Source organism: Drosophila kikkawai, chromosome X (assembly GCF_030179895.1).
Source record: "Drosophila kikkawai strain 14028-0561.14 chromosome X, DkikHiC1v2, whole genome shotgun sequence".
Lineage (NCBI taxonomy): Eukaryota > Metazoa > Arthropoda > Insecta > Diptera > Drosophilidae > Drosophila > Drosophila kikkawai.
The window spans coordinates 27,278,793-27,303,518 of NC_091733.1; the positions used below are offsets into that span (position 1 = coordinate 27,278,793).

At 40.5% G+C, this 24,726-nt stretch overlaps 3 protein-coding genes across 6 annotated transcripts; all 3 read left to right on the top strand.

Moving 5' to 3' along the window:
- Nucleotides 1-12,065: 12,065 nt before the first annotated feature.
- On the top strand, nucleotides 12,066-12,535 carry LOC108085216 (protein Diedel-like). Its single transcript, XM_017181747.2, has one exon. The coding sequence runs from the start codon at nucleotides 12,088-12,090 to the stop codon at nucleotides 12,496-12,498; it is 411 nt and encodes a 136-aa protein (XP_017037236.2). The 5' UTR covers nucleotides 12,066-12,087; the 3' UTR covers nucleotides 12,499-12,535.
- A 411-nt stretch (nucleotides 12,536-12,946) lies between these two features.
- On the top strand, nucleotides 12,947-13,608 carry LOC108085222 (protein Diedel-like). 4 transcript variants are annotated; one of them, XM_017181754.2, is made up of 2 exons: nucleotides 12,947-13,021; nucleotides 13,117-13,608. In XM_017181754.2, the coding sequence occupies exon 2, from the start codon at nucleotides 13,146-13,148 to the stop codon at nucleotides 13,548-13,550; it is 405 nt and encodes a 134-aa protein (XP_017037243.1). In that variant the 5' UTR covers nucleotides 12,947-13,021; nucleotides 13,117-13,145; the 3' UTR covers nucleotides 13,551-13,608. The 4 variants fall into 4 exon arrangements, with proteins under 4 accessions (XP_017037243.1, XP_017037244.1, XP_070144359.1 ...); XM_017181755.2 differs by having other exon boundaries at nucleotides 12,948-13,017; XM_070288258.1 differs by having other exon boundaries at nucleotides 12,954-13,021; nucleotides 13,120-13,608.
- Nucleotides 13,609-20,143: 6,535 nt separating this feature from the next.
- On the top strand, nucleotides 20,144-24,722 carry LOC108085215 (uncharacterized). The gene is made up of 2 exons (XM_041775064.2): nucleotides 20,144-20,283; nucleotides 23,076-24,722. The coding sequence occupies exon 2, from the start codon at nucleotides 23,084-23,086 to the stop codon at nucleotides 24,692-24,694; it is 1,611 nt and encodes a 536-aa protein (XP_041630998.1). The 5' UTR covers nucleotides 20,144-20,283; nucleotides 23,076-23,083; the 3' UTR covers nucleotides 24,695-24,722.
- Nucleotides 24,723-24,726: the final 4 nt, after the last annotated feature.

A 24,726-nucleotide genomic window follows, 5' to 3' on the forward strand; every position in this document is an offset into this window, starting at 1 on the left:
AACCAACTATTTCACCTTCACCTCCACTGGCATCCCTTTGGTTAACTTCCTTTCTCATTTAATTTGCAACTAATTGCCAGTAATTAAAAAGGCACCTAAAAAATGCGGGAAAAGGTCAGCTAGCAACCAAAAAAAATACAAAAAAATAAAAAACAAGAAAGAGCATAAAACTCAACCCTCAGAAAAAACAAGAAGCTGCTGTGCGAAAAAAAGGCATTTTAATCTAGCAATTAAGGCGTAATGTGCTTTAATTAACCGCTAAAATCTAAAAAGCGGGCATAAATAACCAATTGACAGGGGAGGAGGGGTAGGGGTAGCTCGGGGGGGCTATCTGGAGACTTTGCAAGGCCATAAATTGAATTACGTTAAGCCCCCCCGAAGCATAATGGTCAAAATAACACGCAATTTGCCGGCTGCCCGCAAAGCGCCCAAGAAGAGGCCACCCACTCAAGCGGCCACCCAAGGCCACCCACCACCCACTACCCAGAGCCAAGCTCAATCGATGAACCACCCAAACCCCCCACCCCCACACTTGTGTTAATTTCTGGGAAATCACTTAATCCTTTAAATATCACCCGCTTGCTGCTCTGTGACACCTTAACCCACATTTGCCCCGCGAACCGAAATGACGCGCAAATTTACATTTGCCGCCGCCCCCCTCTAGCAGGGCAAGAGGGGTGAAGGGTGAAGAGGGGTGGCGAGGTGGTGTAAGGGTAGAGCGCCACAAAGTCATCGCATTAGTGACGCTCTGAAGATTATTTACCTAGGAATGCGTGTAAAATGACACCAATGTATTGCGATGCCAAAACCCCTCCTCCTCCTCCTCACCACCACCATCCACGCCACTGTCTCTGTCTGGGTATCACTTCTGACCCCCCTCCTACCATTCCTCTGGGCCACCAAGCGTGTTACTCTATTAAATTTAAATTAAAAATTGATTAAAATGAGCCCGGCCATGGCTCGCCCTTTCGGAAAGGAGGTGCCAAGTGCTGAGAGAGAGAGAGAGAGAGAGAGAGCTCGCAGCTGGAGGATACACACAATTAACGTAAGCTTTTCCCTCAAATTGGAGTATGGAGTGTGAAGGGAGGGGGGTTGGAAATTGGTGGAAAAATGGTTAAGAGTGCAGGGGTTTGGACAGCGGCCGACCGAAATGAATGCGTTGCGGGTAAGCGACTTTCGTCGTTGATGTTCCGTGGCAAAAAGTTCACCAGCAGCCGAGGTTCATCCCAAGATTATATATCCAAGCATCCAAGCATCCAAAAGCATCTTTTCTTGGTGCTGCGTTTTGGTAAATTAAATTTGTGCATTAAGCAAATGAGCAGCCACAACATGAAGGTGATGGACTACACCGGAAATAGTTGTAGGATAATCACCTAAAAGGGTATTATTTTCAATTAATTATTAACTTTAATTAACTTAATATTTATTTTCTATTTTTTAAACATAAACCGAATTATTTTTTGTAAAAGAAAGTGGTAAATATAACCTATATTCTCTAAGTGTAAGCAAAATGCAATGCCGTCGAACCCTTTCCCAGGGATATTCAGTATCTCAGCATCTTGGTATCTATGTTAACCAGTATCTAAGTATTTTAGTATCTCAGTATCTGAGCATCCCAGTACCTTAGCAGAACAGCAACTCAGTGCCCTAAGGCAGCGACTAATGATCCCTGGCCAGGAGATTGGATGGCGAGTGGTGGAAATCGGGGTAAGCGCTGCCTGCCGCAAAGATAATGCTTGTGTTGTGCCCGATGCGCTGCCATTTGATTGGATTGTTGCGGTAAGCAGGAGGAGCAGGAGCAGGAAGAGGAGCAGAAGCAGGAGGAGGAAGAGCAGGAGGAGCAGGAGGAGGAGCAGGAAGAGCAGGAGGTGCGGGAACAGGAGCAGAAGGAGGAACAGGAGAAGGAACAGGAGGAGAAACAAAAGCAGCAGGAGGAGAAGGAGGTGCAGGAGCAGGAGGAGGAGCAGGAGGAGGAGCAGGAGGAGGAGGAACAGGAGAAAAACCAGGAGCAACAAGAGGCCCCGGAAAACCCTAAGTTTCTCTGCAGTTTGTCCTTAAAACCAAGCAGAATCTGCAAGGCTCCACCAACTACTCCTTAACTTTGTTTTGTTTTCTTCAATATTAATTAATTAAAAATTAAAATATATATCTAAAAATATATACAAATTGTACAGATAATCCTCAAAAGACCTCTTCCTTTTGGCCTTTAAAAACAACCTTCAAAGGAAGCGAAATAAAAGACAAACGAGAATGCTTGGCGATTTGATTGAATTTTTGTGGTCTCAGGCGAATTTCTTCGAGAGATTTTCCCGACTTTCCACCCCCGTCCCTGGTTTTCCCTCTCTCTGCGTTTTAATTAAAAAGTGTCGCTTAGTGCGACTGTCCATTTGACTGATGGGTGGCGAGGGGGTGGTGAGTGGGGGTGAGTGGGGGGTTGGGTTTTTAGGGGAAACTCCCGCAATTAAGCCGCCGTGCTGAGCGCTGAAGCCCCCTGTCGCTTGGCTTAATGAAAACGATTATCGACTCGGTGGGGTTGGTGGGTCGCTGCGGGGGCCTGGGTGGGTTACGGAATTGGATTCCGAATGCGAACGGTTGGAAATGGAATTGAAGTTGGAAAACGGAATGGAATGGAGTGGATCGTGGGGCAGTGCTGCTGGTTTTTGGTTTTTTTCTATTTTTTAAAACGATCAAAAGGAAATGAAGTCCCTTTTTTAGTTTTTAAGTAGCTGATTTTGAGTGAAATATATTTATTTTAAATCCAATTAATAGTTACTAACTAAATACTTATAATAAAAAATAAATCATCATTTATTTACTACTTTTAGGAATTAAATTATACATTTTCCATTTTTTTTATATTTTTTATATATTTATTATTTGATATATTTATTTATTTATATACTTAAATATTTGTTTAATCTATTTTTAGCCTCTTTTTGTCTTAAATAATTTGTTTGGCCCCTATCACTGCCTTTGACTGGCTGCAAACTTATTGCTTTTACAAAAATTCCTTAATAAATTAAATGTCCTGCCAGCAGCTCGGATTGCCCGATGATATGCCCATCGGTGAATGGCCTCCTGGATCTCCAATGCTGAGCAACTTCATCATCGACTGTGTGCGACACCAAGGACATGGACACGGACAGAGTCCGGCTGATGGATGGCTAAATGCTTGGCTGCTCTCCGGCGGGCATTGAGTGATGAGGGGGTGTCAGGTAGGAAGCTTGGAATTAAATTAAAACTAATTTGTCCTTGACGGTTTTGCGGGCAGCCCTTAGAAACACGGAGAGAAATAGTACTGTAAGTTGTTTGATTTTACTTGAAAACTAGACAAATGAAAGAAGAAAAAATTATAGAAATTATATGCCAGAAATTATTTTTATATTTATTTATATACCCAACCTTGTTTAGTTTTATTTTCTTGTTTTAGTTTTCCTTTTTAAAGGCTTTCCTTGAAATGAAACCGAAACTGAAACTCAACTCCGGCCAGGACTCATCTCTTTTCTCCTTCTTGGCCGTTTGTCATTTTCATTAAGGCAAAAGGCAACAACTTAATAAGCCGCCTTTTGTGCTACCAATTGTCCATCGAATGCTGGCCCTTAAGCTTGGCCTTTTTTTTTTAACAGGGCATCCCTTTTCCTTGAAGAACTTGAATATGAAAGAGGAAATACCCTGTAATATAAGTGCTATTTTTTACAGATTATTTCACTTTATAAATTCATAAAAATTAAGTTTTAAATGTTAGTAATTTATTTACAAACTTGTTAAGTATTCAAAGGACTCACCCTTTGCTACCCTTTTGAAAAGGAAATGGAAATTAAAACGAGCCACTCAATTACGCAAATTAAAACGAGAATGTAGGCGGTGCTAAGAGAAAAAGAAAAGGAAATAAAAACAAAGCAAAGAAAAAAGAAACAAAACAACACAAAACTGAACCCAAAACAACACACAAAACAAAACAAAAACAGGACGTAAAAGGGCATAAAATATATCTCAAAAGAGAGAGGAATTTTCTTCCCCCTGTTTTTCCATGTCAACATTTTTTTTTTAACAAAATAATAAAGTTCTCGGAGGTCGCCAGGCCGTCATAAAATGCGCCAATTGACGCGGGTCAGCTCCTTGAAGGCCCAAAACCCAAAACCCCTTGCCACCCACTGGGAGGTCCTGCCTGCCTGCCTGCCTGCCTGCCATGCTGAGGGCCAATAAAATCAAATTAAAAGGCGCCAAAGTGTCACGATTATGAGACTTAAGCGAAATCAATTAAAAGCCAAAAGGGAAAACCAGAGAGAGAAAAATTATAAAAAAAGGAAAGACGGAAAACTGGCACAAGTGGGCTAATTTAGGGGGGTGGCTTGGGCAATGGAGACCTTGCCTGTGCCTGTGTCAAAGTCTCTGGCGTCTCTGGGTGCGCCCCAATGCAAATTACAAGGGATAACAAATAGTTGGTTTCTCTTTTCTTTTCCCTCAAAAAAAAACTGGGTGGGTCCTGGAACATGAGAAAAACCCAGGACATACACATGTGCCAGGGAATTTGTGACTCTTTTCAGGAGGTTTTTTGTTTTGTTTTGCATAATTATTTTAAACTTCAAACGAAAGCGTTAGGTGGGGCCTTCATTTTCCTTCATTTTTCAGCTTCAGCTTCGATTTTTCTTGCTACAAAAGGAAATATTAATTTGAGAAAAGATTTTCAGGGGAGCTTTGCTCTTTTTTTTAATAACCCGCAGCAACAACAATGGCCTTGTGTATGTAAAATTAATAAAAGTTTAAATTGTTGTTAAAGGCAGGGGGGGGGGGTGGCAGGAAGAGGAAGTCCAAGAGCAGGAGCTAAAGCTGAAGCAGGATGCCTTGACAGCACAGAGCAGAGCGTCTCCGAAGTCAGTCTCTGGAATGTTTAATGGCCGCATTTCGTTTCATTAAAAATGTATGCGGCCTTAAAAGCTTTCCTTGTTGCCCCCCCTCTACCCTGTACCCCCTCTACCCTGTACTCTGTTGTTATTGTTATATTTTGTTAACATTGCTTTGTTGACTGTCAGGGGGACAGGAAGAAGGAGCGGATGAGGAGTCACCATCCTGGAGGAGCAATTCCAATGCATTGCAATACAAGACTACAAGGAAAAAAAAAAATTGTGTCACAGCTCTGAGAGAGCTGACAGGGCCAAATGAACCATAACTATAGCAATCAGCGGCTGTTCGAAAGAAAGCAAAATGCACTGCAAGAAATAGGGTATTTATTTCTAAATTTAAAATATAGAAAATATATAAGAGAAGAGAAGAGAGGTTTACCTAAAGATTTCCCTGAATTAAGTCTTGATTTTCAGTCTCTGCTTAGTCTCTGGCTTTTTTATCATTATTTTTACCCCAAAATTTCTCTCTGTGTAGAGGGAATAGTTCATCCAGAGCCACTGGAATTTATTGTTGGGGATACTCGAGCCTGGCCATTAATCTGTTTTTATTTATTTCTACTTATGCGTGCAGCCAGCTCACCCTCTTTTCAAGGCGGGGCAACTCGTGCACGAAATTATAAGCAATTGAAATAAATCAAAGTCCAAATGGCAACAAAAATAATGCTTACTTATAGAGTTTATTCGAAAAAGAAACAAACCATAAAAAACTGATATTTGAGACTGGACACAGAGCACATTCCAAGTAGTTATTGGTTATTGGAAAAGAGATTTTCAACTTGTTTAAATTTACTTATTATATTTATACTCTTTAGAATGTGGCTAGTATCCTTGATCCTTTGTAATACCCATCTCTGCCACTCTCCTTCTCTTTAGTTTGAGCTGATCTCTCCCTCTCTTTCAAGTGGCTAGACAATACAATTTATATTTGCCATTCGCCCACATTTATTGCGGTCATAATTCATTTAATTTTCCCTGATTTACTTTGTCAAATGGTTGCTGTGTGTGTCCTGGCTACTGTATCCTGTATCCTAGTCCTTTTTTTTTCTATTTTAGATAGTAGTATTCCGCCTTGGAGGCCACTTGTTAAGAAGGGGAGATTTTCCAGATACTCTTTCGGGCTAAAGATAACATGACTTCAAGCTAAAGCTGGCTACACACAAATAAGTATTTATTTATAAAATATAATGTATATAATTAATTCATTAAAAAAAACTAGGGTAACCTATAAGAAAACCTCCCTTTAAGGGTGTCTTGCCTGCGCTTATTCCCCTGTTCTTCATTTTTTGTGGATTTTTTTGTTGTGCTGCTCCAAACTAGCCACCCCAAATGGGTGGTGGGTCTGTAATTTATGCCACGTTTGCCACTTTTGTCATTTGGCCTGGCTCTATCTCATCCTTGTGCCCGGCTCTACCATTGCTGATATCCTTGGGTATCCTTGTTTTGTTTGCCGCCATGCCGCCAGCCTTTGCCTTTGTTTTATTGACACTTTTGATCTTTTCCAATGCATGCACGATTCATTTATTATGTACGAGGATGGGGGATGAGCAGGATGTGTGGCAGGATATGTGTCCCTGTGTCCCTGATTGATACATAGGCTCGGGTACAGGGCCACGCCCACCTCGAGGGCCCGTAATTTGTTGACAAATGAGTTACAATAATGTCACATTATCAGTTCATCACAATAAAATTATACGCCCAAGGCTATTTCCACCTCCACGAAGGCATCCTTTGGTCAGTTCAAATCCAGCAATTGCCTGCACAGAGAGAAAATAAGACAACTTTCTTTGTAGAAATAAATTTAGTAGAAAAAGATCTACATTTCCCTCTAATTTATAACCCTTTTCATATAGATTTCTTATTTATTACAAAAAAATAAACCCTTTTCCCCTGCTCTTTTCTCTCAGTGTGTCTTAATTGGCACTGGCCGGGTTTATGGCCTCTGGCAGCAGCTTCTTAAGTGCCTCAGCATCCACAACAATCGGTACAATGAGCCTGGGAAACCTGTTAATCATCAGGAGGATGCAGAGAGATCCTGCAGAGGAGCTGGAGGAGCTAGAAGCCACCAGGACGATGCTTTTGCTTGTCATGGAGCGCATTAGGCCCAGATAAATGACCAGCAGGAAATGGCAATTCCAAATTCGCACAAATTCAAATGATATGCCAAAAGATTTGGCAGCTTGTCAGGCCCGAGACCAGAGAGAGAGCCGAGAGTTGTGTGTGTGTGTGTGTGTGTGTGTGGAATCCTTATCGTGACGGAGGCAACTGTACTCCGTCCCGGGGCCAGAGAGTCATTTGACAAATGCCAATTGACAGGAATCGAATCGAAGACAGGGAGACTGCAAAACAGCCAACGAAACAGAGCTCTGAGTTGGTGAAAAAATTCATTTCTGATTGCCAAATGAACGAATGACGAATGACAGAAGCCCAGGAGTTTTTTTTTAGGGGGGGATAAATAATGGCAGAGTGGCCAAAGGAGGAGCCGCAGAGGGAGCTCGTCAATCGGAGTTCGTCAATGAGTGATAAATGCCCTTTTAAGTCTCGGTCGGGAATAATGATTGCTCCACCAGGATCCCGCAGATTCTGTTTGGATTTTCGCATTTTTTATTGATACAGGAAATATTTTTGTAAATGGGATTAGGCAGAAGTGTGCTGGGTTTTTAAAATGTAAAATATTCAAAATTTATCAAAGATTTCATTCTATAAATTTACAAAAAATATGTTAAAGAAATTTTTATATATTTTTTATTTTTCTATCTATTTATCTATCTGTTTATTCGTCTTTCTATCTGTTTTTTATTTATTTTTCCAGCTATCTACGTTTTAAAACTCTTGTAAAATATCCCTAATATAGGCTTTAAACTTGTTTATCAAAGGTAGAACACTGAAAAAATTACACTGTAAATACAAGCTTTTACATAAGATTTTTTTTACATTTATCATACCCTTTCCGGGTATTAAAACTTCAGTTAGAAGCCCAAAACTAAGTGAAAAAATCATTTCCGACCCTATAAATCATATATATTCTTGATCAGCATTGAAAAGCGAATCGATCTAGCCATTTTCCAAAGAATATTTATTTTTATCAATTTTTCCAAAATTTGATAAGGGGTTACATCATTAAAATTGTGAAAATTTATAAAAATATTACATTTAAATAAATTTTTTATACAGTATGCAGATTTATTAGCCTTATAAAAACTAAGACAAAACTGTTTACAGAATTGAATTTAAGGCATTTTTGAATGAGTTAAAGATTTTTAAAATTTTGATTTTTAACCAAAAATTAGCAAAACAAAATTTAACAATATTTGTAAATTTTATATCGGGTTGAAACTTTAAAATTATGGAAATTAAAATACAAAATCGGGTTGAAACTTTAAAATTATGGAATTTAAAATACAAAATTTTATTTAAAAAATTTTTAAATATATATAAAAAATAATTTAAATGAAGCAAAAACCTCTCCAAAGATCGATTACCATCGAAATGCGAGGCAAGGTCTCTCTCTCTCGGCTTTTGTTTATGCTCAAATTTTTATAGCACTTCAGTGCTAGGAAATACTAATGGCCTCGGCTCGAGTGTTTACTTCAGAATACATTTCATTCTTTCCGGGCAGCTTCGTCGCCAGAGATCGAGCCTCCTCGAATTTCCCAGAGCGGCCCTTCCCCCCTACCCAAGTAAATATGTCTCAAATTCACCACAAACTCAGTCCAGTCGCCGCATCAGCGAAAACCAAGGCAAAATGTTTATACATGGCTGGGCTATATACTCGTCTATATAGATTCCCTCGATATATATATATGTAGAGCCGGCGGCTTGGATACATTTTTGAGGGAGTTGTGAGCTTCACTTGAGATCGAGCAGGTCAGCGATTTGCAGCTCTTTTATAAGAAATCAAAGTAGGAAATTTAAAAACTAATTAAAAATTGAAAAATAAACTAAAACTAATTAAAAAAGTGAGTGGAAAATAAAAGGAAATATTAAGAAAAATTTTAAGAAGAGAAAACAAAGTGAAAACTAAGTGAAAACCCATAACAAAAAATTGTAAATAAATAATTTAACTTCAAGTGTTTTACAAAATATTAAAAATAATATTTTTTCTTGCAGAAAATATCTAAATAAATACTACAAAACCTAAATATATAATCTCAAAAATCTTGGCCATGGATACCTTCAAGCCTGAACAAAAGACTCCCACAGAGGAGAACGTGGCGGCCGTGGCCGTGGCCAAGGTTGATGGGGTTGAGGCGGGCAGCAGCTCCTCGGATCTGATCACCCACATTGGCATTGCCAACACCCTCGACATTCTGCCCACCTTCGATGGTAACAAGTTCGGGCTCACCCGCTTCATCCGTGAGGTGCAGAACCTGGTGATCAATCACTTCAAGCATGTCCAGAAGACGGAGTGCCCGCCGCATGTCCTCAACGGCATTCGGATGAGGATCAAGGGCAAGGCCGACATGGCTCTCGTTCGGGCTGGGACCAAGCTCAACTGGGAGGACATTAAGCACACGCTGATCATTAACTTTGCCGATCCGCGGCACACGGATACCCTCATGGCGGACCTGGCCACCCTTGCGGGCAAGGGAATGCCCCTGTGCCAGCTGTTTGATGAGATTCTGACCATCAGGTGTGCCCTGATTGGCATCTTGGAGCGCGGCGACGAGGATGCCGACTATGTGACCACCAGGCGTCGGATTGTGGAGGAGATGTGCGTGGATAACTTTGTGGCTGGGCTGTGGGGTGTCCTCAAGTGGCTGGTGAAGCTGCATCAGCCCAAGACCCTCTTCGAGGCCCATCGCCTGGCCAAGGACATCAACACGGATCTCCATTGGGGCAAGATTATGAAGGAGAATCACTACAAGAAGAAGATGAACAGGATCACCAAAAGCCGGGTGGTGCGTCCCAGCAACACCAATCCATATATGCCGTTCAATAATCACAATAATTTTCAATTTTATTAGAAATTTTTACTTAAAATTTAAAGAGGAAGTAAAGAAGGGAGAGAAGATTTTTAAAAAAAGTTTTTAAATATTTGTAGGAAGAGTTTACACAGAAAATATTATTATATTTTATATTCCATAAATAACAGCCAATAATTAAAGGTAAAGACAAGTTCTTCTCCCTATTTATTGGCTAAAAAAAAGAATTAAATCATTTAAGGAAAATATTTCTTATACTTATAATGTATTTTATACTTGAATAAACATTTAAATAATATCTTTAAAAAATAATACAACTTTGAGCTATTAATTTTCTTGCTTTACAGTTACTCCAAATCGTATGTCAATGCATATAAAAAAATATATAAAAAAAAGAATGAAAGAAGGAAGCCCGGAATATCCTTCTCAAGCTGTTTGACAAGCTCCAACAACGACGACGAAGACGACTTGCCCCGGATTTCATTCACTTTTTACACATTTTTAATAAGTTGCCCGGACTTGGAAGCCGCTGGGATCTGGTCAGGCAGAAGGACATGCCCCAAAGGAGACGGCTTCCTTCCGCCGCTGCCGCCGCCGCCATTGACCATCATTCATCATTAAATTGTTTCGCTAACTGTTTTCAGCAATATAATTTTTTCTGTTTTTTTTTTTTTTTTTGTGTGCTGACAAGCCGCTTCCTGTCGCTCCCGAAATTTGATGAATTTCTTTTTTATTCATTCGGTACGCCCACCCCCGCCCACTTTTGGTCTTATTTCATTTTATTCCCGGCCCGCTTCTTGTGTCTTACAGAATTTTTCTAATCAGTCAGCGTCCACGTCCGCTTGGCATTTTTTTTTTGCTCCCCATGCTCCTGTCTTCGATTTTTCCTTTTACTTATTTTTCCTATTTGTATATATATATATAGTATTTTTTGTTGTTGTTGTCCTGTTGTAGGGCTCCATTGTCATGCGGGCCACTGATTATGACCGACGAAAGGGATGCGGGCAGCCACAGAACTGAAGAGGAGAAGGAGCAGCAGTATTAGTACGAAAAACTTAGGGTTTCTCGATCTTTGCTACTTGAGGGATTGTCCTGGGAATCAAAGGACCTTACATATTTCGAGTTGAGTTTAGTTTGTTAATATTTAAAAAATAATAGGAGTATATCAAAGTAAGAGAAACATTAAATCAGGCAAGGTCCAATGGGAACTTGGGGTATTTCCTGAATTCGTAGGAGCTGCTGAAGGAAATATGTAAATAAAAAATATATAAAAAGAAAATATATGATTAGAGAAAATATAATTAGAAAATCTAAATTATATTTTAGTTACTTGTTACCTGTTTTCCCAACCGCCTGCAAGGGCAATGGTAATCAAAGGCGACAAGTTGATTTATATTTTATTTATTAATCTTAAACCCGTTAGGGCAAGATATAAAATCGGTATTACAAAGATTATTAATTTACACAGCTAAGGCTATGGAGTTACCATTTAAAACTAAACTTAAGGTCTACGGCGGCCGCGGCTTGTAGTCTTCGGAGAGCCGCAGCTCTGCCGCCGCCAAGATGCCTGGTCAGCACTTGGTATCCGACGCATGTCGATCATGCGCTGCCCGGGTGTTCCCCGCACTGCTGGTAAAGTGACGGGTCAGCAACTAGTTGCCGGGCGACGGACTCCGGGCAATTGCCCTCGGAGTGCTTGGTCACCAGGCCTGCAACTCTGCGAATTTGCCTTGTGGGAAATGGGTGTGTTAACTTATATAAATAAAAAATATATAAATAGAAAATCATCAGACTTTCTGCACTTGCTAACTATTGCTAATTTTTATGGTACTTTAACTTCTACGATACCTTATCGTATTTAATATAGTTAAGTACAAGTTAAGTACATGTTAAGTGCATGTTAAGTACATGTAAAGTACATGTTTTAAATTCGAATAGGTATAGTAAAAATTACTCTTAATTATTACTTTATGTACATTTAAAAACATTCTGTTATATTGCACAAATGATAAGCTAACATAATTCTGTTAAATAAAACCTTGCCTTGTTCTCCGAGTCTCTGAATAATCGGAGGAAAAAAACAGATCAATCAGTCGATTGCAGCAAGTGATGCCGAAAACAAGTAAAAATATATGAAAACAATACATATAAATAATATATAAAAATAAAATATATAAATATTATATAAGTAATATATATAAAAAATAAGTATTTAAATAATACAAATTCCTGGCAAGTCGAGAACCCTAAATACCACACCCATGATGATGCCAGTGCCTTGGTTATCCTCACTGATCCTGGCAGTACTCTGCCTTTTGGCTTACCTTCGCTTCTCAGACGCCGAGTGCTGCACCACAATGGCCCACCTGGAGTTCATGATGACCAATGGGAACTGCGGAGTGGTTAATGCCAAGAAAACCGTCCACGGCTGCTCAATTACTGTCTGTGGCGATGGCAGAGCCTTAGTGGGTACCTTCTGTGGACGCGGTCCTTGCAACATCTTTGGTTGCGACTGCCAAGGTGGCTGCCTGCATGGAGACTATGGCCAGAGCTTCCTGGCCAGAAACCAAGACTTCGGCATTACTCTAATGCACACCGAAATCGTGGACTATGCACCAGGAGCTTCGATGTGGTATACGCTTACCAATGGGATTTTCAATAAAATCTTTTGATTTCTATTGGTTTTATTAAGAATTTATGTATTATTTTTAAGGGAAAAAGTAAATAAATGATTTTAATTAAGTACATTTGTATTTGTTTTATATGGAAGTAAAAGGGTTAAGTATGTATATATATATTTTCTTTAGTTTATAAACCAAACTTTGCAATCATAACCTACCCACTGCAAATTGTCAAGTCTCCTTGATTATCTCGTCTATTTTTAGCAATCTTTCTACTATCAAAATGTTTATATAGCACTGAGAAATTATCACCGAATCCACAGATTATTGTTATTACATAAATTACGGCCGTGGAAGATACAAGTCAATGTCTTACAAGTACCTTTCTTATCGTTCGATTGCAAAAAATATACATAGTATATAAACAGCTTGCATTAGTCATTAAAGGTATTATATACAAAGCTGATAATGTACAAATATAGATATTTTCTAAGGTAACACAGCAGTCAGTCGAAGCCCAACTGCAGACCCGGTCAGAAGTGTTTAAGGAAGTGAGACTAAAAGGCCAGAGTAGGTAAAAAACTTGGGCCATTGATTAGTTATAACTTTTCCCTTCAACTGATTCATTGATATCGCAATCGAACTTTGATTATTAACCTAATTTTCCAGAAGTCTTGTACATTTGAAAGCCAGCCATCATGCGAGTGCTATCGCTTTCCTCAATAACCTTGGTAGCACTCTGCCTGCTGGGTTTCCTTCGCTTCTCAGAGGCCGAGTGCTGCACCACAATGGCCAAACTGGAGTTTATGATGAGCAAAGGAAACTGCGGAGCGGTTAATGCCAAGAAGACTGCCCAGGGCTGCTCGGTAACCATCTGTGGCGATGGTAAAGCCTTGGTGGGTACCTACTGCGGACGTGGTCCCTGCAATATCTTTGGTTGCTACTGCGAAGGTGGCTGCCTGCATGGGGACTATGGCCAGAGCTTTCTGGCCAGAAACAAAAAATTCCGCATTACACTGATGCACACCGAAATGGTGGACCTTTCACCAGGAGCTTCGATGTTCCAGACGCTTGCCAGTGTGATTATTAATAAAATCTTTTGATTCCCTATTAAAGGGTTTTTTTTTTCAAAAAATATATCTATCTGCTATTATCTGTAAACCTCGTTGGTAAATCTCCTTATCTATGCCAGTTTCTGTCGCTTTATAAGATGTCCCTAAAAGTTGGTTCGGAAAGTGCCATAAAACACCCGCGAGGATGAACTTTTCGCGCGGAAAGTGCGAGAAAAGTTGGCTTTATGCCGCGGGCATAATCAAGGATCAGTGGGCGAAAACGGACGACAAGGACTGTGTACGTGTCCGCTGAGATGGCAGGACGAAGGACGAGGGACGAAGGACGAACTGGGGGAAATGGTAGAAGAAAGAAATGATAATAATGCCGGGGTCAAAACAATATAAATGCAAATGCAGCGACGCTGGCAGCGCAGTCGCCGCCTCCAACACCTCCTCCTCTACTTTTTTATAGTCCTGCAACGCATTTTAATCAGTTGGCAGTGGGAATCCTGCGACTCCTGGACTACAGACTCCCAGACTCGCGACTCCCAGACTCCCAGACTCCCAGACTCCGATTCCGATTCCGACCACGGTTCCGGCTGCAGATCCCCCTCCCCCTGCCCTGGGAGCACTGTGTCCTGCATGCCAAGCGTGTGACGTCAGCGGGGGACAGTTTACGAGGCGAAAGTTTACACCCGCGGCCTGCAGGGGGCGTGGCAGCAGGCCAAACACTTGAAGAAAATATCTAGGCTTATGGATTTTAAGAAGAATATTTATATTTCCAACGGAATTTTTGGGCTACAAAATTATATAGAATTATTTAGAAGTTAAAAAATATCTTAAATATTAAAATATATGTATATTTAAATAATATTTATAATTAATAATTCTTAATACGAATTATTTCTTAAATATATTTTAAAATATTTATTAAATATTTTCGAAATAAATGAAACCCTTAATCTTTTTTCTGCAGTGCTTTTCCCACTGCACAACGTGTCCTGCTCCTCCTCCTCCTCCTCCTCACCTGTTGCCTCGCATAAATCATAGCCCCCATCGAGGGGGCGTGGCATGCCCCGGGAGGCGCCTTATGCGACATCAAATGGAATTGATTGCGAATATCCCAAGATTGCAGCCAGCTTAAAAGAGGATTCTCCTGGCGTTTCATTTTTTTCGTTTTGTAAACCGTAAATCAATCGCCCGTCCAGGATAATTCCCAGTGAGGCGATTAGCCCAACTGCAGTTAATCGAAGCAATCGATATATGCAAGCGGATATATCGCTAGTTATCGCGTGAAAAGCGCCGCACAATTCGATTTTCGCATTAACTAATTAAGGCAGCTGCCAGGCCAGATGTTGCTGCATTTTCCTTTTGGCCTCGAGGAGCTAACACTCGCATACATGTATTACCAATTTTCCGCCTTGGCTTTGTCGTTGCTTTGAGTTTTCCTTCCTTCCAAGAAGAAAATTTGCATTTCCATTTGCCTGGCAGCCACGCAAGTTGCAGCTGCACAGCCCATCTCTCCTACTCGATGGGGGAAATTTTAATGAATTGCCGAAAATCGCACAAATGCAAAACGAAAATTCAATTTGCAGATATAACAAAACAGGATTGGCGAAAGGCCTAAAATGGAGTTAAGAATAAAGGTAATACCCTGGGGGAAATATAGTAGGTCTCTTAATAAGCTTTAAATACTTGTTGTATAAGGAAATAATATTTATACATTGAATTTTAGCTTGAAATTCCTGAAAATTTATAGTTTTTTGAACTGATAATATTATTAAAATTAATATTAATATTATTTATATTATGATTTAGCAACAAAATCCCTCTATAAATTCAAGTAATTAAGTAGTAAATCTTATAATTCAAATTCTAATAAACTTTAGAGACATCTTTGGCCTAAATAAACTCCCATTTTTTTACGTAATACCTAACCCAAATATTACGTAACCCAAAATTACTGGGTAACTGGAGAAACTGGTAGTAACAATAAATAAATTGCAGCACATTTGCGGACGCCTTTGCAACTCTTGCCAGCAAATGGCCGTTGATTGAATTTATGTGTGTCAGAAGGGGGGCTAGTTGCTGTGTGTGTATGTGTGGGGGCGTGGCACACAAAGATACACAAAAGACTCTTACATGCTTCATTATTTCTGTGGCTAAATTAAAGGATAATAGATTTATATGCTTGCCTGGGCCCAAGCTCAAATCCATAAGATACATACAGCCGACTAGCCGAGTATCTGGCAGATGCAGATGCACACACACACACACAGCCAGCAGAAACTTGGCTTTAAGATGGCTAAAGTATAATAATAATAACAAGCCAAGGATAAAGGCCCAGAAGCATCTCAATTCTGCGTGTTGCTGTTACTGCCAAGGAATTTTAAATGAAAAATATTTGAAATATCAAAAATGTTTATGTTGATTTTTACCACCCACTCTCCACCCCACTCTATCCATCCGGGGGACTTCTCCTTCGACAAGGAAATTGGAAGCTGAAGTATGAAGGTCTGTATGTTCTTCATCGATGGGAAACCTTGTCCTGAGCTGGGTGGATACTATTTCCTAGTTTTGTTTGACCAATTTAAAATAATATTCCAAGAAGAAACTATTTTTTTTTTTTTTGTTATTAATATTTAACTTAACAAATCTAAACATATTGTTTAAATGTAATTAAATATCACAAATTACAGATACATCAGCTTAAGGCAAAAAACTGAAATTTATATCTATTTTTTCTACATTTTTATTTAAATATTTCCAAAAAGCCACAGGACGTGACAAAAGCACACAGGATAAAAGGTGATAATGTGACTGGAATTGAACTTTTACCTGGGCCAAGTTAAGATACAGTGGCCTAAGTATTTTTTATAAATTTTAGACTTGCTTAATTTCATATTTTAAGTTTAAATAAATGATATATTATACATAAATAAATATATAAAAATAAACAAATAATGGTAATACAATAAAATATATTCACAAAATATTTTTAGATATTTTTACAATTTTTAAATAAAGTTTAAATATCTTATAGAATTAAAATGTTGCATAGTAAATTCTAAAAATAATTAAATAATCATTAAACTATTTTTAAATAAATTTGAAATAACTGATAAATTAAAAATGGAAAATCTTAAGTTCATAATTTATGTATACAATTTTTAAATAATTTTTAAATATCTGAAAAATGTAAAATATTAAATAATAAATAAAAAATGAATAAAAAAATATACTTACAATTTTTAAATAAATTTTTAATACCTGATGAATTCAAAATGGAAATTCTTAAGTATATATTTTATTTCTAAAATTTTTTAAATACCTAATAATACATTTATTTCTTTAATAAATAATTAATAAATAAAAAATTAAATAAACAATTTTTCAATAAATTTAAAATACCTGCTAAATTAATAAAGGAAAATATTAAGTTCCTTTTTTTTTAATTTTTAAATACCCTAATACATATAAAATATTTAATAATAAATAATAAAACAATAAAAAAATAAATAAAAAAATTTAAAATAAATTTTAAATTCCGTATTAAATAATAATGGAAAATTAAATTTTGTTATATATTCAACACAAAATAGATACTTTCTTTGGTATCCCCAAGATTGATTGGAGTTGTGCTGTGACTTTGATATACATTGCCATATCCTAGCTGCTTTTCTGCATACTTTTGCCCACTTATTCGAGCATTACAAAAACCGCACTACATTTAACCACAATTTGGCCGCAACTTCAGAGTTCAGAGAGTCCAGAGTCCGGCGGAGGAGTCCATCCCTTCCCTTCCCTTCCCCTTCCAAATTCATTTCGGCTCGCATTTAATTTTTGCTAATTTCTACTGTTGTTGCTGCCTTCGCCTGCCTTTCGGTCGTTAGGCAAATGATTAAGTAATTGCTGCGGCTCAAAACGTGTGGCGTTGCCCCCTTTTTCCTGGGGACAGGGTCGCCGGGTCATGACCATCAGTGGCTCATTAGCCGAAAACAGAAAAAAGGCCGCTCGAAACTCCAAGTTCCAAATGAGCAAGGGAATTACACGGAATGAAGAGTGGCAAATTAAGTGGCAGAGGATGAGGAGTTGGAGGAGGTGGTGCAACTTTAAACTGAAGGAAAAGCACAGCCGGGAAAATGTTGAGAGCCAGCGGACGCGCTTTTATTGCATAAATTAACTTGGCCAAACACAATTTTGCAATTATTCTGCAATTAATAATTAATGTGGCCGCTGCCCCGAGAACCGCAGGCTGTTCTCTGGACCCCCCCACCTCACTTTAAGCGTGCTTTAAGTGGCAGGAAAGCCCTTCTCTCCTACCCCTCTTGGAAAATTTTGCACTCAACATCCTGCGGTCGAGTTGTCATCGTGGCGGATCTCCTCGGCTCCTTGTTGCTGTCTGTCACTTCATTACTGTCACATGATAACTGGAAATTGTTGAGCCCTGCCCTTGGCTTTAAGTGGCTTTCACCTTGACGGCCCCACAGAGCCCCTCCCCCTTGGGTGGCTACATAAAAAGGCCACAAGGGAACTCATTACGGCAAAGTCCGGCTAACAAGTCACATCTCAATGTGGGAGTGTGTCCTTTAGCAGGACGTTTTATGAGTGCCGCTCTCGGTAGCCATTGTATTTGGACATGTGTGTGTGAGAGGGGGGGGGGGGGTTTGAGGGGGAAAGTATCGACTAGGTGAATTCCCTGTATATGTTTTTAGGTGTTTTAGGAATTTTAAAAAATATTATTAAGGCTTATAAATTGAGTTAAATGTTATTATTTTGTTAAAATATAATAATATAGTATAAAATAAAATAATTTAATTTAATATAATAATAATTTAATATATAAAATAATGTAATGTAATTAATAAACATATTTATTGTCATTTGAAATCTCACTTGAAAAGGTGTCTTGTGTATCTGAGACTTTTCGCACATTAGTAAGCAAGCTTAATGTTTGGTTTTTCGATTTTTTAAACCTTTAATTAGCATATTTTATTTGTGTTTACTATTTCCTAATTCAATTAGCAACAAAGAAGCTCTTGAGAGGTGTTATAACCTACTCTACCTGAAACATTTTTAAATACCAAAATAATATATATCTCACTTGAAATTCTCACAAATTCGTGCATACCCTTTATTCTAAAAAAATTCCAGGGTATTCTGAGAATCGCTTCCGCATCTCGCAGACACATTCTGCACATTATTGGAAATCGTGCGCTTCGTTAGCGGCAAATCTGTTGCAAAGTAGCCCCAGACAACAGGCACCTCCTCCTCCTCCTCCTTCGCCGCCGCCCTTGCTGCGATTTTTCCGATATTGACCAGGGAAAGCCTATTTGCCACCCCGACTTGCTGTGACAGTTCTCTCTCTCTCTCTTTCTTTCTCCGGAATCTAAGACGCTTTCTGGCTGGCCTTCAGAATTTTCCCAAAAGAGGAATTTTTACCATCAAACCCATACCCCTCCCTCTCCTGCCTTTGGCTTTGTGCTGCTGCCTCAAAGCTTATCATTTATTGCTGCTGATTGCTTTGGCCGTCCAGCCACCCCCAAGGACACCACCCTCTCTCTCTGCTTGGGTTGGGGTTTTTGCATATGCATATTGCGTGGCAAACGAAATGAAACGAATAAAGAAATTTAATTTAATTTCCAACTTTGAGATATATGTATGTATGTACATATACCCATCTTCTCGCCCAGCCTCCCCCCGCCTCTGGTTGAAGTGGAAATCGAAACGCATTTGTCAGCATTTCGCATTTAAACTTTTCGCCTTAAAGCGCAATTTTCAAACATTTTGCGGCGGATTAAACGGTTGAAAGGAGCCCCAAGAACTCGATTTAACATTTACATATGTTTATAATTTCGCACATTGAAGGATAAGAGGGCGCAGGACATCTGTTTTGGGGGTTTAGGAGTTGTACTCTGTCGAGGGGGAGGGAGTCTTTTTCTTTCCCTGGTGCTTTTCTTGCTCTTAAACTTATTTTTAACTTAAGGGTTAATGCTATATTATTAATAAAAGTAAATTACTTAAATTAAAATAAAATTAAATTAAAATAGCTCAAAGTAAATTACTTAAATTTAATAAATTAAATAATACAAAATTATTTAAAAATTATATTACTCAAATTTTAGTATAAAAATAATTGTTATTTATTTTCCAAGATTTAATAAACCAATTTCAAGGGCTCTTAGGCTGTCTTCAATGGGAAAATTAAAGGCTTATTTTATAAATTTATTTAAAAATCATTAGCCTAAGGTTAAATTTTCTAAATAACTCTTAAAAAAGGAGCCTAAAAGCTTCAATAAACCTTTGAAAAGGTCTTAGGCTGTGGAAAATGTGTTGAAAAAATATTTAAAATTACGGTTACCATGGGAAATTGTTAATATTTATATTTATTATATATTTATTAATATTTATATTCATTATATATTTATTTTATATTTATTATACATTTATATTTATTTATATTTAAGTTTTAGTACTTAAACATTGCTCCTAATTCTCGCTAAGATTCCCCAGTGCCAAAGTCCTTCAGCAAATATCTTTTCTATATTTAAAATTCCCCAGCAGAAAGTCGTAAAGTCTGTTCCCAATCAAAGTCGGCCTGTTTATACAGATATTTCCTTAAAGCCTAGTTGACTCTGAACGGATTGTCACTGGAATTTGTAGACCTTAACGTAGACCCAATACTCACTTTCACTTTCAGTTCGAAGCTCGATCGGTTCGTTTCTAAAGTTAAAGTGTTGCCTGGAAAGTAAGGAAAACACGGAGATATAGCCGCTGTGATTTGGTGAGTGAAAAGCCCAAGATTTTCCACCCAGCCCACCCCTTGGCTTGAAATTGTTGGCGATTTTTATCATTTTAAATGGAGGGAACAACAAGGATGAAGAAAAACTGGTAGGAAAAGCCTGGGGGGAGGGGCGAGCATTTAATGCCCATTTTTGTAGCCTTTTGTTGTTGCTGCGATCTTGAATACGGATTTGCATTATAATTTATTGCAGCATAGCCTGCATACGCTGTGTTCCCAGCTTTTCCACCCAGTTTTTTTCCATTTTTCCAGTCACTCTGCTTCTTGGCTAATTTCGATGCCGTCTCAGCGATAAGGTAACAGCAGCAGCAGCAGCAGCCTTTCTTTAAATGAGTTTTCCTTTAGCGAATCCTTTTGCCTAAGCCTTGTTCCTTGTATTAATTTCCCAGCTTAACTGGGAGATTTCCCTTTCCTCATACACATGTGGCTTCATTTTCCACAACAACAACAACAAAACGGTTAGCTTGGCTTAAACTGTCTCATATTTTTATTAGAGTCAACGGACACGTAGCTTATTAGCAGCCAAAAAAAAACAAACTTTCATCAGGTTTTTGGCTCCGGAAAAAACGTTCCAAGCCCGTAAAGTAGAGTTTTCAATGGCAAGACCAAAGCCAGAAGGGCAATGGGAATAAGTGTATGGCTTAAATGTTAATAGCCCTGTTGGTGTTCCCATGAACCAAAATCATTTTGCTGGCAAATATTCCATAAGCCTTTACTCCCAAAAATATAATATAAAGCTGGTTTTTTGGGAAATACAAAAGGAAAGAGGTACTGGAAAAAGGTATAGTTTTCCTTCTAAAAAGAAGCCTTAAACTTGGTTGTATTTAAACATAAATTGTTCCTTAACAATTTCCAGTTATTTAAAGTTGTTTTAAAATTGATTTTAACTTAATTTCAACTTTGAACTCCAACTTTAAACTGAAAACTCCCAGAGACTCCCAGGTGTGTGGGCCTCTGGTTAGTGTATCGGTTTCGTTATCCATTCCAATTTATAATTTGAATTTTTGGCCTGCAATTAAATACTCACCTGGCCGTCCATAACTCTGCGGTTGATTTTGGCAACCGGGAAATTGTTTAATTATTTAGTAATCCGATGCTTAAAGGCCCAAACGAAGCACTGGCCAAATGCTAATGATGGCCCCGTATCCTAGCGACCTGTCATAATCTGGCCAAAAAATGTTGATGCCGCCATTAAATCAAGAGTCTGGGATGCCAACGCAGGACCTTTGCGGATAAAGTGTCAATAAATGTGGCCAAGCAGGAGCTAGAGGAGGAGCTGGAGTAGCCAGCTGGTGTCCTTAGCCTGGGCAAACAATAAAATATTCAAAGTTTATAATGTAAATTAACCCAAAGTTGCCTGATGTCCTGTCGCTTGGCCTCATGAATACACAATACACATGTCCCTAGCCCCCCCATGACCCGTTACCCGTCTCATATTTCTCCAGGACCTAGTCCTTTTAGCCTCGTCCTGGCTAATCAAATTTTATTGGCCGGCTGAGTGGTTGCCCGGGGGCCCAAGGAGGAGTGATGGGTTAAGTGCAACGAGAAAATGGAACAGGTTTAAGATATTGAAGGAGGACTAGACAACTAACTGGGGTTACATTTTATATATAATTTTTAGTTGAGAATTTAGAAATGAATTCTTGGTTTAAGTCACATCTCTTGTGAAACTTTTTTGGCCTGTAAATTGACCTTTGATTGCTGAAGGAGCGCTCTCCCTCTGCCTCTGTCTCTGTCTCCTCGAATGCCTAACTAGCCGCTTATTCATCAAAGCCCCGAAAGCTTAGGGACGGGGAATGATGGATGCCCCCAACAAATCGGATGAGATGAGAGCAAGTGGAGGAGGAGAAGGAAGACGACGAGTAGCAGTAGCAGCAGGAGTAGCAGGAGGAGAAGCAGGAGGAGGAGGAGTAGCAGAAGGAGGAGCAAGAAGCAAGAGCAGAAGCAAGAGCAGAAGCAGCAGCAGCAGTCCGCTAGTGGTCACAAGTGTTGTTGGGACATAAACATCTCCAGGCCCACATGAAATGTCATCTTTCATTAGATTAACGATTGTTCCAGGCAGCCGGAGGAAGTGGGGCTCCTCTGGCTATGGCCAGACCAGTGGCAAACCTCTCTCTCGCTCTCTCTCTCTCTGCCCAAAATCAAATCTTCAACAATCTGTTTTGTCAAATGCCTTGGCACACAGGCTACACAGGGAGAAATAGTGGGGTAGGTGGGGGTGGTGGGGTTCATTCGCAAAAAAGTGTCAAATGCGTGAAGGGAAGAGGGAAAACTAGGCCTAGGGCCTCGGAATTCAGGATTCAGGATTCAGGACGACTGTCAACTTGAGCCTGACAAAGTATTTGCGGCTTGCCAGTCATTTTTTGTGTGTGTGTGGGGGGAGAAGGGGGTGTAGAGGGGGGTGTAGAGGGGGTGTAGATGGGGATGTAGAAGAGGAGTGAGTAAAGGGAGGTTGTATGGTGTGTGCTTGTACTGAGAGAAAAAAGTAAAGGCTGAAAAATATATTTTTCCTTGTAAGTCTTACCCTCCCAAACTCTAGGTTTTACCCCAAAATATCCCTCACTTCATGACTTTTCTGCCAGTGTATTTGTTAAATGCCCCACAAAGACAAAGCCAAGGGGTCCCGGGACTAGGACAGACTCCCTGGTCAGCAGAAATAAAGGCAAAATAAGGCCTGAACCAAATGCAAATTAATATGTGGCGCCTCAACCACTTTCTCCTCCCCCTCCTCCCTCCCACTGACCACCCTTCTCCCCTCTCTCTCTCTCTTCCAGACCAGACCATGTCCCAGGAAATAGCTGTGATCGCTTCAGGGCCACCGATGACCACCGAAGCTCCCTTAGACTTTGCTGGCGGCCCCTCAACCTCAACCCACTCCAGTAGTGATGTTGGTGATGGTGCCGCCTCCTCCTCATCCGTGGCCATCATCGAGCGGGAGTACGTGATCCAGCCAAACACAATCATCGAACTGGTGGACCTCTATGTGCCGCCCGTGCGCACCGAGTTCCGCATCCCAACCTTCCAGCCACCGGCAGAGGTGCCGGCCTTGAACCGCGACGGCGCCGCCGCCCAAGGGATTCGAGGTCGCCGGCGGGGCAGGCCTCCGCTAGGGAGCAGGCCCAGTGGTGTTTCCGTCCGGAAACCCTATAAGCGCCGAAGCAGGCAGGAGTCGCCGCCGCCACTGCCGCCAGTGCCCAACTATCTGTCGCATGTGATCAATCCGCTGGAGAACGAGATCTATCCCAAGGTGATTGTGCAGCCTGCCTGCCAGCCCTATGTGATGCCCAAGAATCTAAGCAAGAATCCACCGGCAGCTCCTTTAGCTCCTTCAGTTCCTTTAACTCCCTTAGCTCCTCCCATCAAGCCCCAGCTTAGGGACACCGCCAAGGAGGCCGCCCAGCTGCGCGCAAACCTGAAACTCTTTGGACCGAATGTGACCATCAGTCAGGTGACCTGTCACGGCCAGACGCGCTTTCTGGCCATCCAGAAGAAGCCCAATGGCGAGCAGCGCAAGATTCTCTTCAGTGCCGGCCAACTGCAGGCCTTTGTGGCCAGCTGCAGGGCAACCCTGATGTTTAATCGTGGTGGTGGCGTTTCCTGGCCAAAGCTGTTGCCACCCAGCGTGACTCGTCTCCGACCAGGGCCAGCACCCCGGCGTTTGATCGAGCCGCCGGTACCGCAGCCGCCAATGCCGCCGCCGCCGCCGCCGGTGCAGCCGCCAAGGGTCATTGTGGAGCCACCGCCCAATTTTCGGCTGCCCACCATGGCGGCTCTGCGGGCAGCCGCCCTAAATGCACGTCAAGCGGGAGGAGCCGGAGGAGGAGGAGGTGGTACAGCGGCAGGTCCTTTGTCACTGGGCGAACGTGTGGGCTTTGAAGTGGGCGTAGAAGTGGGAGTGGGCGGAAAGCCGGTGGTACGTCCCACGCAACTTGTGGTAAAGGTTCCAGCAGATGTTTGGGTGAAGCCCAAGGTTGAGCAAAAGAAACCAGCAGCTGTCAGGGAGGCGGCAGTGGTTGCAGCTCCAGCTTCAGCTCCAGCACGGGCACCAGCATCATCCACATCGACTCTGGCACAGGCTTTGCCTTCTGTCCAGGCTTTACCTCCTCGCGAGACTTTGCCTTCACTGCAGACTTCGAATCCTTTCCAGACTTTGCCTCCTGCCAAGGCAATGCCACCGTCACTGCCTCGTCCAACTCCTCTAGAATTGTCCCGCTCGAGGGTGCCCTCGATCCTCACCCGCAAGTCCCAGCTGCGTCTGCTCAACCAGAGGGCCAAGAGAGCAGCCGAAAGGGAGGTGGAAGAAGCCAAGAAGCTCCGCCAGGATCACAAGGAGAATTATCTTTTGAACATTTTAAAACACAAAATCCAAAAGCCATATTTACACTCCACTTGAAGTTATTTCGATTTAAAAACATTTTAAACACA